This window comes from Oncorhynchus nerka, linkage group LG26 (assembly GCF_034236695.1).
Source record: "Oncorhynchus nerka isolate Pitt River linkage group LG26, Oner_Uvic_2.0, whole genome shotgun sequence".
Lineage (NCBI taxonomy): Eukaryota > Metazoa > Chordata > Actinopteri > Salmoniformes > Salmonidae > Oncorhynchus > Oncorhynchus nerka.
The window spans coordinates 21,289,894-21,308,427 of record NC_088421.1 but is presented as its reverse complement, the minus strand read 5'-3'; the positions used below and the strand labels follow the sequence as shown (position 1 = coordinate 21,308,427).

Sequence of the window (18,534 nt, the reverse complement as noted above, 5' to 3'; positions counted from 1 at the left end):
TGAACATTGTTGCGGGGACTTGCTTTCATTCAGCCACAAGAGCATTTGTGAGGTCGGAGAAGTGTCGGCGTTCCAATTCATCCTGAAGGTGTTCGATGGGGTTGAGGTCAGGGCTCTGTGCAGGTCAGTCACGTTCTTCCACACCGATCTCGACAAACTGCTTCTGTATGGACCTCACTTTGTACACGGAGGCATTGTCATGCTAAAACAGGAAAGAGACTTCCCCAAACTGTTGTCATAAAGTTGGAAGAACAGAATCGTCTAGAATGTCATTGTATGCTGTAGCGTTAAAAGATCTCCCTTGGAACTGGAACTATGGAGCCTAGCCCGAACCATGAAAAACAGTCCCAGACCAATATCCCTCCTCCACCAAACATTACTGTTTGCACTATGCATTCGGGCAGGTAACATTCTCCTGGCATCCGCCAAACCCAGATTTGTCCGTCAGACTGCCAGTTGGTGAAGTGTCATCACTCCAGAGAACGTGTTTCCACTGCTCCGGAGTCCAATGGCGGCGAGCTTTACACCACTCCAGCCGACTCTTGGCATTGCGCATGGTGATCTTAGGCTTGTGTGCGGTTGTTCTGCCATGGAAAACCATTTCATGAAGTTCCAGACGAACAGTTCTTGTGCTGACGTTGCTTCCAGAGGCAGTTTGGAACTCGGTAGTAAGTGTTGCAATCGAGGACATATGATTTTTATGTGCTAAGCACTTCAGTACTCAGTGGTCATGTTCTGTGAGCTTGTGTGGCCTACCACTTCGCGGCTGAGCCGTTGTTGCTCCTAGATGTTTCCACTTCACAATAACAGCCCTTACAGTTAACCGGCGCAGCTCTAGCAGGGCAGAAATTATGAACTGACTTGTTTGCAAGATGGCATCCTATGATGGTGCCACGTTGAAAGTCACTGAGCTCTTCAGTAAGGCCATTCTAACTGACAATGTTTGTCCATGGAGATTTTATACACCTGTCAGCAACTGGGGTGGCTGAAATAGCCAAATCCACAAATTTCAACGGGTGTCCACATACTTTTGTATATATAGTGTATAGTATTGGGAATATTAATTATGATAATGCCCTTTTAGTGTAAGAGCTGTTGGAAAAGACCACCTCAAATGTCATCCTGTTTTGGTGGGATGGTGGTTTGGACTGCCTGGTGTCATTACCAAGTGGTAAATTAATTAATAGACCAATAAGAAATAGAGGTCTAATCCTCTCTGTCAATAACAGATAGAGTTCAGATTTCCCCTCCCTACTCAGACCACTCCCAGAATGTCCTAGAAGCTAGTTTTTAATTCAGAACACACAGTAAGTTACTTAATTGTTACCCAGAAATTATATAATATTGCATTGGACCTTTAACATGGACCTTTTGACTGTCCGTAATGCACTCATAATAGATTTAAGCACAATGGGTTGGGGATATTTTACAGATTTAGACTAGTTTTAAAAGTGCTGCCAAACAAAACTATGAAGTATAGGGTGTAATCTTCTTGTCTAGGGAGGGCCAAAGTGTCACGCCCTGAACTTAGAGAGCTTTTTATGTCTCTATTATGGTTTGGTCAGGGTGTGATTTGGGTGGGCATTCTATGTTCTATTTTCTATGTTTTGTATATATTTGTTTTGGCCAGGTATGGTTCTCAATCAGAGACAGCTGTCTATCATTGTCTCTGATTTTTTCACACCTGTGATTGTGGGTAGTTGACTTTGTTTGTGGCACATAGCCCTTAAGCATCACGGTTTTATTGTTTTTGTCAGCGTCATCCTAAATAAACGGAATATGTACGCCGACCACGCTGCACCTTGGTCCGCTTCTTTCGACGGCCGTGACACAAAGTAACAATCCCTGCATTAGTCAGTCATACACTTGTATGCATGGATAGCAATGAGCACTGTATGTTACACCCTGAGCCCAATAGTCAAAGGGAACTGAGCAGCGTTGACCTTTGTAAGACTTAAACCCAAGTCATCTTTTTGTAGTCACCATGATGTATGAGTCATGAAGCCGATGTGACTCCTGAAATACTGACTTATGTCACTGTGTTGTGCGAAAGGCGACTCTCCAGGAAGACACCTCCGTCTGACCTCCCCAACCACATCTGTAGTGGAACAGAGAACACAGAACACTCTGCTTATCAGTCACGGCTACAGGTCACATGGCACCCAGGGGTCAAGTGTGACACTGTCCACTCAGAGTTAATAGACCTAGGCAGCCAGGAGACAGGGGTGACGCTCCACTGGAGATATGTAACATAACATTACACTCCTGGCTTCATGGTAAAGGAGCTAATACTGCCTCAAGTGTCTGCTCCTCCCGAGAGAGTGACCCAGGGCCTTCAGTTTGAATTGAATTAGATAAGCCAATGGGACATGGCAACATCCAAAATATTATCTTTTAATTTTTTTGGGGGGGGGTTGTTTGCTTACATGTGTGTTCATGAAATGATTCTGGCTTGCAAATAAGTTGGAGGAGAGCTTGTACAGTTAAAACTGAATAAACAATGCCTTTGTCTTTTGACATGTACGATTAAAGTCATTGGCTAGTGATTTTGAAGATGTTTTTTCTTGTAACATTTAGATGCAATCAGACAGTTTGATGATCAGCTGTTTGATCATTTCTGGCCAAACACTAACCTGGTTTACTTCATCCTTTATACAATCAATAGCTGTATCAGGTTCTTTGTGATCTCAGTTGGGAATAAAGAGTTGTCTTAGTCCTGGCAACTGGAGAGGTAGTGGAGTCTGGTGTTTGGAAACTGTCAGAAATGTCTAAGTTAGAATCAATTCCGTCTTTGATAGGGAGCCAGTGCTGTTGTAGGTGTGATATGGGTCCAGGATTGGGGATTTGGCTCAGCTCTGAGCTGGAGCTCTGGGCTGGAGTTCTGAACCAACTTAAGTGTGTGCAGGGATCTGGAACTAATGACACAGAATAGTGGTAACAGTTAGTTCTGTCAGCTTGTCACAAAGGTGTGTATCTGTTTTCCTTCATCAGGTTGGGTAAGGGGCAAACTCAATGGAAAAAGGAGACCATCTCAATTACATTTACATTTAAGTCATTTAGCAGACGCTCTTATCCAGAGCGACTTACAAATTGGTTGTTCTTGATGTGACACTCAGATGAGAGAGTGGGGTCAAAGGTAACACCAAGGTTTCAGGCCTGGGGGGCAGGGAGAGACCGTGACACCCTCAATCATGTTGAAACCACCCAGCTTTTCCAGCACACTTTTTTACCAGTGGTGGAAAAAGTACCCAATTGTCAAACTTGAGTAAAGATACATTAATAGAAAATAACTCAAGTAGAATTGAAAGTCAACCAGTAAAATACTACTTCAGTAAAAGTCTAAAAGTATTTGGTTTTAAATAAACTTAAGTATCAAAAGTAACTGTAATTGCTAAAATATACTTATGGATCAAAAGTATAAATAATTTCAAATCCCTTATATTAAGTAAACCAGGCGACACTAAAGCATTTGTGTTTAGTGAGTACGCCGGATCAGATGCAGTAGGGATAACCAGGGATTTTCTCTTTAAGTGAGAATCTTTAATTCTTTACTTCCGGGTTGGAGCGAGCGGTCGCATCCGAGCGCTTCGGTCCGCAGGTAGTATAACTTTTCATTACATTTCATTATAGTACAACGGTTTGATTTGTCTAATCTTAGCAATTTCTTCTTAGCTAGCTACATAGCCGTCTTTGTATCAAAGATAATTGCGTAATTATCGTATTTCGTCGTCCTAACGTAGTCCACACTGCTATCTGCCCAGCAGCTAGCCAGCTAGCAAACGTCGACCGTCTTCCGAATAGCAGAACTGTAAAAACTATTACACTCAACTGAACGACTTGATTAGTGTAGTGTTAGCTAGCTACATAGTTGTCTTTGCTGTCTTCGTATCCAAGATAATTGTGTAGTTTAGAGTGTGTAGTCTTAGAGTGATTATCTTAATTTACCGAGGTTAGCTAGCCAGCTATTTGTCGTCCTTAACGTAGGAGACACTGCTAGCTAGCCAACAGCTGGCCAACGTCTACCGAATAGAACTTCCTCACTCAACAACCCGGTCGCATTCCGCTTCGCTCCACAGGTAGTATCACATTTTCATTTCATTTCATTACAGTACAACGGTTTGATTTGTTTGATCATAGCTAGCTACATAGCCGTCTTTGTATCAAAGATAATTGTGTAGTCTAGAGCGATTTTCTAGGTTAGCTAGCCAGCTATTGTCGTTCTCTTAACGCAACGTAACGTAATCAACAGCCCCCGAATAGCAGCACTGTAGAAACTATCACACTCAACGGAACGACTTGATTAGTGTAGTGCCAACAACGCAGCCACTGCCAGCTAGCCTACTTCAGCAGTACTGTATCATTTTAATCATTTTAGTCAATAAGATTCTTGCTACGTAAGCTTAACTTTCTGAACATTCGAGACGTGTAGTCCACTTGTCATTCCAATCTCCTTTGCATTAGCGTAGCCTCTTCTGTAGCCTGTCAACTATGTGTCTGTCTATCCCTGTTCTCTCCTCTCTGCACAGACCATACAAACGCTCCACACCGCGTGGCCGCGCCACCTAATCTGGTGGTCCCAGCGCGCACGACCCACGTGGAGTTCCAGGTCTCCGGTAGCCTCTGGAACTGCCGATCTGCGGCCAACAAGGCAGAGTTCATCTCAGCCTATGCCCCTCCAGTCCCTCGACTTCTTGGCACTGACGGAAACATGGATCACCACAGATAACACTGCTACTCCAACTGCTCTCTCTTCGTCCGCCCACGTGTTCTCGCACACCCGAGCTTCTGGTCAGCGGGGTGGTGGCACCGGGATCCTCATCTCTCCCAAGTGGTCATTCTCTCTTTCTCCCCTTACCCATCTGTCTATCGCCTCCTTTGAATTCCATGCTGTCACAGTTACCAGCCCTTTCAAGCTTAACATCCTTATCATTTATCGCCCTCCAGGTTCCCTCGGAGAGTTCATCAATGAGCTTGATGCCTTGATAAGCTCCTTTCCTGAGGACGGCTCACCTCTCACAGTTCTGGGCGACTTTAACCTCCCCACGTCTACCTTTGACTCATTCCTCTCTGCCTCCTTCTTTCCACTCCCTCCTCTTTTGACCTCACCCTCTCACCTTCCCCCTACTCACAAGGCAGGCAATACGCTCGACCTCATCTTTACTAGATGCTGTTCTTCCACTAACCTCACTGCAACTCCCCTCCAAGTCTCCGACCACTACCTTGTATCCTTTTCCCTCTCGCTCTCATCCAACACTTCCCACACTGCCCCTACTCGGATGGTATCGCGCCGTCCCAACCTTCGCTCTCTCTCCCCGCTACTCTCTCCTCTTCCATCCTATCATCTCTTCCCTCTGCTCAAACCTTCTCCAACCTATCTCCTGATTCTGCCTCCTCAACCCTCCTCTCCTCCCTTTCTGCATCCTTTGACTCTTTATGTCCCCTATCCTCCAGGCCGGCTCGGTCCTCCCCTCCCGCTCCGTGGCTCGACGACTCATTGCGAGCTCACAGAACAGGGCTCCGGGCAGCCGAGCGGAAATGGAGGAAAACTCGCCTCCCTGCGGACCTGGCATCCTTTCACTCCCTCCTCTCTACATTTTCCTCTTCTGTCTCTGCTGCTAAAGCCACTTTCTACCACTCTAAATTCCAAGCATCTGCCTCTAACCCTAGGAAGCTCTTTGCCACCTTCTCCTCCCTCCTGAATCCTCCTCCCCTCCCCCTCCTCCCTCTCTGCAGATGACTTCGTCAACCATTTTGAAAAGAAGGTCGACGACATCCGATCCTCGTTTGCTAAGTCAAACGACACCGCTGGTTCTGCTCACACTGCCCTACCCTGTGCTCTGACCTCTTTCTCCCTCTCTCTCCAGATGAAATCTCGCGTCATGTGACGGTCGGCCGCCCAACAACCTGCCCGCTTGACCCTATCCCCTCCTCTCTTCTCCAGACCATTCCGAGACCTTCTCCCTTACCTCACCTCGCTCATCAACTCATCCCTGACCGCTGGCTACGTCCCTTCCGTCTTCAAGAGAGCGAGAGTTGCACCCCTTCTGAAAAACCTACACTCGATCCCTCCGATGTCAACAACTACAGACCAGTATCCCTTCTTTCTTTTCTCTCCAAAACTCTTGAACGTGCCGTCCTTGGACAGCTCTCCCGCTATCTCTCTCAGAATGACCTTCTTGATCCAAATCAGTCAGGTTTCAAGACTAGTCATTCAACTGAGACTGCTCTTCTCTGTATCACGGAGGCACTCCGCACTGCTAAAGCTAACTCTCTCTCCTCTGCTCTCATCCTTCTAGACCTATCGGCTGCCTTCGATACTGTGAACCATCAGATCCTCCTCTCCACCCTCTCCGAGTTGGGCATCTCCGGCGCGGCCCACGCTTGGATTGCGTCCTACCTGACAGGTCGCTCCTACCAGGTGGCGTGGCGAGAATCTGTCTCCTCACCACGCGCTCTCAACACTGGCGTCCCCCAGGGCTCTGTTCTAGGCCCTCTCCTATTCTCGCTATACACCAAGTCACTTGGCTCTGTCATAACCTCACATGGTCTCTCCTATCATTGCTATGCAGACGACACACAATTAATCTTCTCCTTTCCCCCTTCTGATGACCAGGTGGCGAATCGCAAAATTTCAAGTATAAAATATATTTAGATTTGTTTAACACTTTTTGGGTTACTACATGATTCCATGTGTATTATTTCATAGTTTTGTCTTCACTATTATTCTACAGTGTAGAAAATTGTAAAAAAATACAAATGTGTAGGTGAATCCAAACTTTTGACTGGTACTGTAGATATTTGTTTTGTTGTTACGGTAGAAGTTAAATCCAAAGCCAGGGAGGATGTGACCAGGGTGAGCAGGCACATAGAGGCAGAGGGGGCTGTAGATTAGAACACCCTGAATGACAGTACTGTAACTAGCTCAGCCAGACACACATCCCCATGAAGGGAAATTATATATTTCCAATTGGATCAATTAGGAGTGCAAAATGTGAGTATGTGCTTTTCAAATGGAACAGCAAGTCTCACAACCCCGTGAGTGTGAGTGAGTGCTCACCCCTCTTTACATTGGTGAACCCATCCATCTGTTACACCTACAGGGGGAGAAACATAGTACGCCATTCTGAATGGGCCTGGTTTGAAATGCAACAGCAGCATCTAGTGACTGAACGAATAACTACATTATATTCAGGAGGCTCCTGCAAAGAGTATTTTTGCAAAGTATTTTTGTAACACACACTGACACATACCTAATAATTTAATTCAGACTCCTATTGGCTATTTAAATTCAGCAGAATTTCTAATACTAAGGCAAATTAACAGAAAGTGTATGACTTGGGTTGGAATTATGAGTTGAGGGTTAAGGGGCACCCCCAACATAATCAGTGAAAACAGAAACGATTACCAGACTTATTAAGAAAGTACTATTTATTAAAGGTTAATATCACAACAACATGCACAATACAAAGATTGGTGACATTGTCCTATCCTGAAGACCTCGTTTAAATAAATAGTTTGAAGAATACAGCCTTCAGATGAAATAGTATATCAAAAGAAGATTACAAATGTGTAAAGACCACAGCCCAACAATAGTCTTTTCTTGTATGCCGTCACTCCCTCGCGTCACAGTTTGGGAAATGGAGTGAGGAAAACATAAAACCTCCGTTACAGGAGTCCGTAGTCTGGCTCCAGCTAATGTCAAATGGGAGATACAATTACCAAAGCAATCCAGTTGTAAGTGCCCCATCATCCCATAAATTGTCAAATGTCATTAACATTTAAGAACCCCTGTGGATGAGGGTCATTTCTCACCTATCAAGGCACAATGCCTTGTCTTCCTTCAAGGCTTCTGATGAATCATGTCAGTAATGTTTGCATATGAACATATTTGAGCGAACATTTTTCCAAATCCAGGGTCCAGATAGCCTCAAATAGTGTTTATGGCATATAGAAACCATCAACATAAACAGCTGAATACAAGCACTTAAAACCACCTAAGTGGTTGCTGGTCCTAGTCTAGTCAATTTGACCGTAAATCTGTAAGTATTGTAAATCTAGTTGAAGAATAAACATGTCTGGACAATGCCTAGCTACTCTGATCTGTATGAGAGGCAAATCACACTCAAATGTTGTGTCTCCAGAATTCCCACTAAAAATATATCTTGTTGTAATTGTTTAAACAATACACTACCACATAGGTTACATCATGACACAACTGCACTTTCAAACACGGTGCATCTGCGTGGCAAGATTTAAACAAGTAGGGAGCAATGATTACCACCTCTGTGTATAATGAACAGATGCACTAGAATAACCATCCTTCTCTGCAAACCTGACACGTTAGCTCTCTTTGGGGTAACGCCTTTGTTGATTCATTTGAGTAAAACATTTAAAGCATGGTCTGCAGAGTACGATTAGAGTGGGGAGTTCAGAAGTGGTGTAGCTAAACTCCTCTCTGGGGAGCAGAAAGACAGTAGACGTTGTGGTTTCTTTTCAGTTACATCAGATAAACACATTTTTCTTCTGTGGGTAGCAGAGCCTAACTCCTGATCCCATGCAGCCGGGTAAAATGAGATTGTGGTGTGTGTGTGTGTATGCACACTGCATGTAACAAAGGAAAATATCTAGCATTTCATCGGCCTACACTTTGAACACCAGCTGCTAAATACTCGATCTGGTGTTTTTTTGTGGCCAAGGAAAAACAATACCAGGCAGTTAGTTCATTGTTGGGTTTCCTTTGCCTCCACCCTTCCTACAGTAGTGAAATCCCTTGCCCTCAGCGCTCATAAAGGCACAAAGAGGCCCCTCACGGGTACTATGGCTGGGTTAGTGGAGGAGTCACATCAGGTGTGCTGTCCATCACCGTCCTGCCATATCTATACCAGCAATTATTCACTGGGCTCATCCATAATAATCACCAGTGGTGACAGGAGTACACCCGCCAGTGAATGCCCTAGTGGGGTTGTGCGAGCACAGACCTGAAGGGAGAGGAGTAACCTCGGCCAGTAACCGGTCTTATCTGAGCACAAGGGGAGAACAGAGATAGTGTATCTTCTTCTCTCGTACTCCAGCATGGGTGGAATACTTCACTGATAAGACTGACTGCACTGAGGAAATAAACTCATTTTCAACCGATGAGAACTTGGTCCTCAATGCAACACCGGATTTGCCTTGCAAACTTCTTTGTTAATGTTATAGCTTCAAGAGCTCTTCCTGTAATTACATTTTCAAATCAGAAAATGTTGCTATTATTTGTCATTTCATTGGAATTTTACACTTCACATAAGACTATAGTGCTTTACACTAATGTGAATTGGCAAATTGATTGTAATGGTCACAACATCTTATACTCGAGGGAGAAAAAAAAAACAGTACTTCCAAGTTTGCCGTTCTAGAAGAACTTCACAAGAATATTGAATACAAAACGAGAGCTGGATTAAACTAGAGGTAGCTACATTATAATGACATCCCTAAGAGTTGCATTACTACTTTGTAATGAAACAAGCTACCAATCTAGTTTACACCTGGCCCTGAATAGTTCCCGTAAGACAAAGCTTTCCTCCAGTTGATTAGCTTGTTTTGTTTCATGTGTACAATATATCAAAAGTACATTGTCTTACTAACGGTGCAAAGCAAAAGAGTAAGTCTGCAGATTTCAGATGAATACATTGTAGAGAAGGGGAAACTTCACATCACTGCAGTAAACCTATGTGCATTAACACTGCTCTAACTTATCTACTTCATTCAATACCCCACTTAAGGCCTCTGCCGTCTACTTTGCAGCCCCTTTGCTAGGCAGCTCAATTACCGGTGTTCAGTCAATAATTATGTATGTTGAAGAAGCCCACACTGGTTGGGGACTCCTTGACTGTGACAGTGACAAGATTGGCAGTGACGTCAGTAACAAACACATGCTCGATAAGGCTGTGAGTGGGCTTCCAGTCCTGGCCGGTCTGGACTGAGATGGACAAGTCCTGACTGTTACTTGGGTAGGGAGAATCCTGGTCAGAGTCGGAGGTGCTCTCCTCACCGGTGCTCATCTCACTCAGGAGGACCTTGGCCTGCTTGCCACTGTCTTTGGAGGCAGATCTCTCCCGCTTGCCCAGGATGTCTCTGGCCTCTGCGGAGGGGTTCTGGATAATGCTTTTCTCAACCCTCCCTTGGGCCCTTGTTGTAGTCAGCCTCTCAGGCCTCTCTGTCATGACACCCGCTTCACTGATCTCCTCCGCTTTGACCTTATCAACTCCAGGATGGTTCTTTCTGGGCTGTTGTCCCCCAGGCGTGACAGGACTCTGGACAGGATTTTTCTCTAGACCATACTGACCAACTGTGTCTTTCCGTGCTGGGTTGGCGGTGCTTCGCAGGTTGGACACTGGCGCGGTGCCTTTGCTTGGAGTACCGTTGCCCGGTGTTGATTTGTTCACACTCTGCAGGTTTAGTGCCTGAAGGCTTGCAGCTTGGTTGGCAGGGCCTTTAGGAGTGGAGAAGGGGGCAGCAGTTTTGTTATTGGGTACCTGCTGCACTGGTGTTTGCCCAGGGGCATCTGGTTTCTTCTGCCCATTGTGGGAACCCAGCTGTGGCTGAAAAGCTCCTTGCAGGTTGCCATTGCTGGTTGAGAGTTTGGAGTTATGCAAATTCAACGCTGCTACGCCAGGAGATTTGCTTGCAGTTGTTTTTAAGTCCAAACCTGCTCCACTGTCCACTTCAGAGACTGACAGTTTGAAGTCAGAAGCTTGACTCTTGCTCTGGTTGGATCTCTGGTTGAAAGAGAGAGAAGCTGAGGTATTTGACCGGCCAGAGGCTGCAGTGTTCATGGAGTTTTTAGTAGTCCCACCCTGGGCCAGGGAACATCTGCCCTGGACACTCAGAGGGCCTCTGCTGTTCAACCCCATGAAGGTGAAGCTGGCTGGGTGAAAGGGTTTCTTGATTCCACCTCGGAGGTCTACAGGGGAGTCTTTGGCAACTGTCTTTATGATCTTGCGCTGGCCCTTGTTCTGTTGAATGGCCTTCATTTCTGCAGGCAGTGCTTTCCTGCCTCGCTTCTTCCTCGGGGGCTCCGGCTTAGCCACAACAATCTGTGCTTTCTTCTGAGGGACGGGGTGGAGCTCCCGTGTTCTGGGACCTGGCTTTGCCTTTCTATCGTTGTTATCATCGTCGTCATCATCCGATGAGGAGGAAGAGGAAGAAGATGACGATGATGAGCCAGACGAAGATGACGATGATGAAGAGCTGCTTGACTTTGACACTTCAGGCACAGTTTCCTGAAATGAGGAAGAGAGAAGTCATATTACATTATATTTATGACATTTTGGTAGAAAATACTTTTCAATATTTGTAAAGGTCTTGAGGAAAGCATACCACAACTTTTCGAGGTCTCCCCCTCGGCCTTTTCCCTCTCTTGCAGATCAGGATTTCCTTTTCTTGTTCACTGTAAAAACAATATATAGGAAACATTCATAAGCAGTAGTTATGGTAGAAGTAGAGCAGGAGTCAGGGATACAGACCGAGCACTGTTGAGTGTTTTGGAAACCATCTGAGGAGAGGGTATTCTATCACTAAACAACATTCATAAGCAGTAGTTATGGTAGAAGTAGAGCAGGAGTCAAGGATACAGACCGAGCACTGTTGAGTGTTTTGGAAACCATCTGAGGAGAGGGTATTCTATCACTAAACAACAATCATAAGCAGTAGTTATGGTAGAAGTAGAGCAGGAATCAAGGATACAGACCGAGCACTGTTGAGTGTTTTGGAAACCATCTGAGGAGAGGGTATTCTATCACTAAACAACACTGTGATCCAATACTTGTAGCCTTCTTCTTGACAGAGACATATGGACTGTGTGTTCATGGCGAGACAGGATTTTTTACAAGTAACATCTCATGAAGTATTGTCTGGTCTTGCAACGCCCAATGCTGGGCAAAAACTAAATCAGGGGTTGCAGTAAAAATCCCCAGATGCTCATCTGAAATCATTAGATACGCTTTCACTTTTGGAAATTTGGTTCCTGTATTTGTTCCACCCCCTCATTTCCTGCTGTATATGCGTTTAAATCGTTGTTAATCCTTTTACAAATGTATGTTTGCAAAAGAAAGTATACATCTGAAATGAAATATTTTCTCTGCTTCAGTTTTAAGATTAACTGGCACTTATGACTCCTTTTATTTTACAAATGCATTATTTTATCCCTTACCAATTCAAAATAATGTATTTTTATTTTACAAATGCATTATTTTATCCCTTACCAATTCAAAATAATGTATTTTTATATCAAATGTATTTTGAACAGAACGACCATCAAATAAAACTTGAAGGGTTGGGGAAACCTAAACTCATATCGATGTGTTTACAGCCTGAAAACAAGGATTGTATGCCGATCTGTGGGCTCCACATTGGCTTGAATGGGGCACTATTAACCCCTGCTGGAGCATTTCAGAGGGCATTGTTTGGATATAGTGGATAGCTCACTCAGTGAGGTCCTGGGCAAATAGAAACTCACCTCTTGTTAAATGCAGCCAATAATCTTGGGTCAAGGATGTTCGCTTGTGGCTCCCAGCTATTGTGCCTGAAGCAAAAGGAAAATATGTCCATCAAAATACTAAAATCACTTAAAAATGTCCACATTGCAGTACTTCTTGGTAGAAGTTGATGATACAAGTTATTCAATGCACTGATTGGACGGACCAGTGTACCACTAATGAAATGTTGGCCTAGTGTAACCTAACCTAGTGACCTAGTATAACCTATACCCTAGTGACTGTGTAGAGATAAGAGGCCTAGTGTAACCTAACATAGTGATTAGAGAAAGGAGGCCTAGTGTAACCTAGTGTAGAGATGGGAGGCATATGCAAAGAGCTGTGAGTGGGAGGGTTAACCACATAGCAAAGGGGGAAGATAAGGAGAGAAGTTTATTTAAAGCCAAGTGTGTAGGATCTGCCGCCTTCACAGGAATCAGAGAATCTCAAAAGGGCCAATACTGAGTTAATGTAGAAAGAGATCACGAATTGGCAAGCACATTATAATTTCCACCAACCACGTCTTACCTTGTTTATATCACAACACGTAAATAACTTGACCAAGTCGATGGCGCTGGCAGAATCCGAGAGCAATGTGAGGATTTGGGTTAAGAACGGGGTGTGAGTGACAGGCAGAATGCCCATTGATGATGGGATTAATAGCAACAATGAAACAGAAGGGACAAGGGAAAAGGGCAACTGTGACAAGGACGCGCTGGCAGCTGGAGCGCCCGAAAGGGGGGAAAGACTGATTTACGAAGATTCTATGTATACTACCAAGTCACGTTAGGCAATAAATAAACTATATCACATTAGCATATACATTTAAACAACCATCACAAAAAATAGGCAAGTGTACCAACTGGACACTGTAGTTTGTGTGATGTGTTTGAGACTCGGCATACGTTTCCCAACCCAAACCTCTACCAACTCCCGCTTGTAATTTATTTATCAACAAAGCATATAATACAAAGCTAGATTGATAAACCATTAGCTCGAGCTCCAGTAAGCGAGTGATCAAATATGAGTTTCGATAGCCTAGTTTGTGTGGCCTAATTACTGAGAAAATGTCAAATAGACAAACCAGCAGATATTGAATACGAGAAACCAAAACCCTAAACGATCTGTTAATTTCCAAACCTTAAAACCAATAATAATAATAGTAGTAGTAGTAGTAGGGGGAGGCAAGCGTAAAACCATAATTTCTCGTTTTCACGTGTAGCATGTTTTCGAGCGAATTTGGGGAATGTATGAATCCTTTTACTACAACAGTGAAACAAAAAGCGACACGTTGTTGTTGTTTTCATTGTTTGAGGCTGCACTCGCAGCTGCAGCACCACTTGTACTTACTTGGATGACCATCCCCTCCACTTTACAAGAAACTCTAACTTCCCCTGCGAAAATAGAGAAGGGAAATGTTACCAAACTGTGAGCAGAAAATATTTTGGGATATGAGAAAATTATATTTTACAACATCTAACCTTTCTTAGTCGTTTGTTCAGGATGCATTCAGCGTCGAAAACCTGTTCTCCTACGGCGCTCAATTCCTCCATGTTCGCTCTTGCCTACTCTAGTATTTTATGAAAAGAATGGAAAAGAGGGCGGAAAGAAAACGCATTCTCGAAGCTTGTCCCTTGGCAGTTACCGTCCCTGTAAACGTCACACCTAGACGTGTGACCAATCAAATCGTTTTCACATATTGTGGTCAAAAATGTTCTATTATATTGACAAGATAATCGAGTGACCGCTCAAGCAATGGAACTACATGTCCTCAAAGATGGAAGGCGGGAGGGAGGAGGCCAGATCAGGTGAGAACATTATAGCCAATGAAAGGGCAGATACGTGTTTTTTATTTTACCTTTATTTAACCAGGTAGGCTAGTTGAGAACAAGTTCTCATTTACAACTGCGACCTGGCCAAGATAAAGCATAGCAGTGTGAACAGACAACACAGAGTTACACATGGAGTAAACAATTAACAAGTCAATAACACAGTAGAAAAAAAAGAGAGTCTATATACATTGTGTGCAAAAGGCATGAGGAGGTAGGCAAATAATTACAATTTTGCAGATTAACATTGGAGTGATAAATGATCAGATGGTCATGTACAGGCAGAGATATTGGTGTGCAAAAGAGCAGAAAAGTAAATAAATATAAACAGTATGGGGATGAGGTAGGTAAATTGGGTGGGCTATTTACCGATAGACTATGTACAGCTGCAGCGATCGGTTAGCTGCTCAGATAGCAGATGTTTGAAGTTGGTGAGGGAGATAAAAGTCTCCAACTTCAGCAATTTTTGCAATTCGTTCCAGTCTGAACAACAATATAAAGTCGTTTTTTTGGTTTCCGAAATGCCACGTGCTTCCACATATCAGCGAATTCCTAACAACATAACCATTATGAAACTTAGAACAGATCAAATAAGCCTCATGTAACAAATTAGCAATTACATCTGTTGTTGACCAAATTGGACACTTTCATTGACCTCCATGCAAAAATGCCTCACTTCGTGGCCTGTTTCGTGGACAGATTTTGGGCGGAGTAAACTCTCCCTTCACCTCTTCCTCTCTGTTGTGGTTTATTGAGCACCACAGTGGCAGCGTCATAATACCCACAAAATCTAGCGGTCAAACAGGGAAATGGTTCCAATCATTTTTCCACCATTCATTTTCCCCATAGTGGATTTTAGAAACATTTCAAAATAAGGGCTGTGCTCCATGTAGGCTTACCCTGGCGTGACGTTTTGAAAACCATATAAACCTCTCGGGCAAGGTGACTTTTATAAATATAATCGGCTCTATTTACTCTCAGATTCGAAAATGCTAATTAGTTTCATGCAATACTACAAAGCCCTGCAAGCTCCTGTATGTCATCTCTAGCTGACACCTTGTCTAACAGAAGTTTAGCCAATTTATTCATTACTACATTTAGCCAACATTAGATAGTTAATCCAGAGATTCTTACCTTTGCCTCGATTCGGCAGTCTCGTCCAGATCATCATGGTATTTGTAGCTAATTATTTAATTTTTGTGGGGTAAATACAGGCAAATGTATTGATAAAAGTCACCTCGTCCAAGAGAGATTTACATGGTTATCAACATGTCATGCCAGGGTAAGCCTACACAAAACACAGCCCTTATTTTAAGTGTTACTAAAACCCCCTATGGGAAAAATGAATGGACCCATTTCCCTGTTTGACCGCTAGGTTTTATGGGTATAATGACTCATACTGTGGTACTCTATTGGAGTTTTCCCTGGAAAATCTGTTACTGAAAGCCTTGTATGAAAAATATAACTTTCCCCCCATACCCAATTCCTTTTCTATTATTTAAAATGGAAGGCCTTTAGTCAGGCCTGTTACTTTATTCTAATTGTATTACTTTTCTGGTAATGTTCACTAGCATAATGATGACCTGTAATGATAGTTTGTCATAATTTACAGTATAATTAAAAAAGTTAAAATGCAGATTTTCGATGTAATTTCCTATTCATTTAGATAATTATCTTGTCACGTGTTTTATTTTCACATATTATTTTAACAATTAGTAATCACCATCTTAAATCCAGTTGATATATCATCAAATGACAATATATATAAAATATATCTGTAAGGTCATGTCAAGAAATACAGTACTGTGCAAAAGTTTTAGGCAGGTGTGAAAAAATGCTGTAAAAAATAGACATGTTAATAGATCATTTTTATCTATTAACAAAATGCAAAGTGAGTGAACAGAAGAACAATCTAAATCAAATCCATATTTGGTGTGACCACCCTTTGCCTTCAAAACAGCATCAATTCTTCTAGGTACACTTGCACAAAGTCAGGGATTTTGTAGACATATAGTCAGGTGTATTAATAAACAATTATGCCAAACAGGTGCTAATGATCATCAATTCAATATGTAGGTTGAAACACAATCATTAACTGAAACAGAAACAGCTGTGTAGGAGGAATAAAACTGGTTGAGGAACAGCCAAACTCAGCTAACCAGGTGAGGTTGCTGAAGACAGTTTACTGTTAAAGTCATACACGATGGCAAGACTGAGCACAGCAACAACACACGAGGTAGTTATACTGCATCAGCAAGGTCTCTCCCAGGCAGACATTTCAAGGCAGACAGTGGTTTTCAGATATGCTGTCCAAACTCTTTTGAAGAACACAAAGAAACGGGCAACGTTGAGGACAGTAGACCCAGTGGTCGGCCAAGGAAACTTACTGCAGCAGATGAAAGACACATCATGCTTACTTCCCTTCGCAATCGGAAGATGTCCAGCAGTGCCATCAGCTCAGAATTGGCAGAAAAGTGGACCCTAGTGCACCCACCTACTGTCTGGAGAAGTCTGGTCAGAAGTGGCCTTCATGGAAGACTTGCAGCCAAAAAGCCATTTCTCTGATGTGGAAACAAGGACAAGTGACTCAACTATGCACAAATCACAGGAACTGGGGTGCAGAAAAATGGCAGCAGGTGCTCTGGACTGAGTCAAAATGTGAAATATTTTGCTGTAGCAGAAGGCAGTTTGTTCGCTGAAGGGCTGGAGAGTGGTACACAAATGAGAGTCTGCAGGCAAGTGAAGCATGGCGGAGGTTCAACAGTGAAGCATGGTGGAGATTTCTTGCAAGTCTGGAGCTTAATTTCTGCAAATGGAGTTGGGGATTTGGTCAGAATTAATGGTCTCCTCAATGCTGAGAAGTACAGGCAGATACTTATCCATCATGCAATACCATCAACGAGGCATCTGATTGTCCCCAAATGAATTCTGCAGCATGACAACGACCCCAAACACACAGTTCTTAACGACTTTCGCTATCTTCAGCGTGAAGGAGTCCTGGAAGTGACGGTATGGCCCCCACAGAGCCCAGACTCTATGTTGAGATCAATCTGGGTTTACATGGAGCACGAGAAGCACCTGAGGCTGCCTAAATCCACAACTGTGGTTAGTTCTCCAAGATGTTTGGGCCAACCTACCTGCCAAGTTCCTTCAAACTGTCTGCAAGTGTACCTAGAAGAATTGATGTTTTGAAGGGAAAGAGGGGTCACACCAAATATTCATTTGATGCAGATTTTTCTTCTGTTCAGTCACTTTGCATTTTGTTAATTGATAAATATAAATGAACATGTATATTTTTGAAAGCATTCTTATCAGCATTTTTTTCGCACCTGCCTAAAACTTTGGCAGTGTTAATGTACAGGATTTTTCCCCCCTAAACAAAGAACCCATTCAGACTCTTGAAAGGTATTTTCATTTCTTTATTTATATAACTTATTTATACAGAAACCTATAGGTTCACTCCACTCACTCACTGCCATCCAGAACAAAAACACAAACAATTATTTTGTTAGTTGAAAGGATTTTGCAAAATATAACTAGTTTAATTATAAATCCATTTCTGATTTCCATCTTTCATATAATGTCAGAGTATACAATTTGTCACTTTTTGAACTGGTTTTGTCCAGTGACTTAGTTTCAGATGTGTTCTTTTAGTGTAGCTGTAGTATACTGATCTCATCAGTGTATCATGGCACCAATCATTGTTTAGAAAATACATCCTTTTAGAAAATGTCATAAGCATAAGTTGTCCCAGGTGGCATGGTGACTGTAGGGGCATAGATTCGCAAGGACAAAAACCTCTCTGGTCAGTCTGCAGGGTGTCAGTCTCAACATGGAGGGGATGCACTAGTCTGTGATGAGGTGGTTTTTAGGAAGTATGTCATAAGTAGTGACGTCCCTTTGTTGATCCATTTCAGATTTCCACTTGGGGTGCAGTTTAAAGGGCAGTTTGAGTCACTTCCTTTCCCCCTGGAAGCACTGACTTCTCAGAGCTGAAACATAGGAAAAAATGATAACTTCTTCCCAATGATTTAGAATGAATGTTGACACAGGGTTATCATAGTTCTCGAAAATGTACATTTCACATTCAGTTTGAAGACTAAACCAATGACACGTTTAAATCATTAATACCCAAACATTCATGTTTACAGAATTTATAACTTTATGTAGCCTATCTGCACCATGTTATCCAA

The 18,534-nt window shown here is 43.0% G+C and overlaps 2 protein-coding genes across 2 annotated transcripts in view; both read right to left on the bottom strand.

The window, feature by feature from the left end:
• Positions 1–7,410: 7,410 nt before the first annotated feature.
• On the bottom strand, positions 7,411–14,123 carry LOC115110708 (chromobox protein homolog 2-like). Its single transcript, XM_029636567.2, has 5 exons — positions 13,994–14,123; positions 13,863–13,906; positions 12,497–12,562; positions 11,359–11,428; positions 7,411–11,261 (listed from the first exon to the last, which is right to left on the bottom strand). Exons 1-5 carry the CDS (start codon positions 14,063–14,065, stop codon positions 9,819–9,821), a joined length of 1,695 nt encoding a protein of 564 aa, XP_029492427.1. The 5' UTR covers positions 14,066–14,123; the 3' UTR covers positions 7,411–9,818.
• A 3,622-nt stretch (positions 14,124–17,745) lies between these two features.
• Positions 17,746–18,534, bottom strand: part of LOC115110707 (ectonucleotide pyrophosphatase/phosphodiesterase family member 7-like) — a 34,565-nt gene continuing 33,776 nt past the window's right edge. The window contains 1 exon segment of the mRNA XM_029636566.2: positions 17,746–18,333. Within this exon segment, the coding sequence (XP_029492426.2) occupies positions 18,279–18,333 (55 nt within the window). The 3' untranslated portion in view covers positions 17,746–18,278.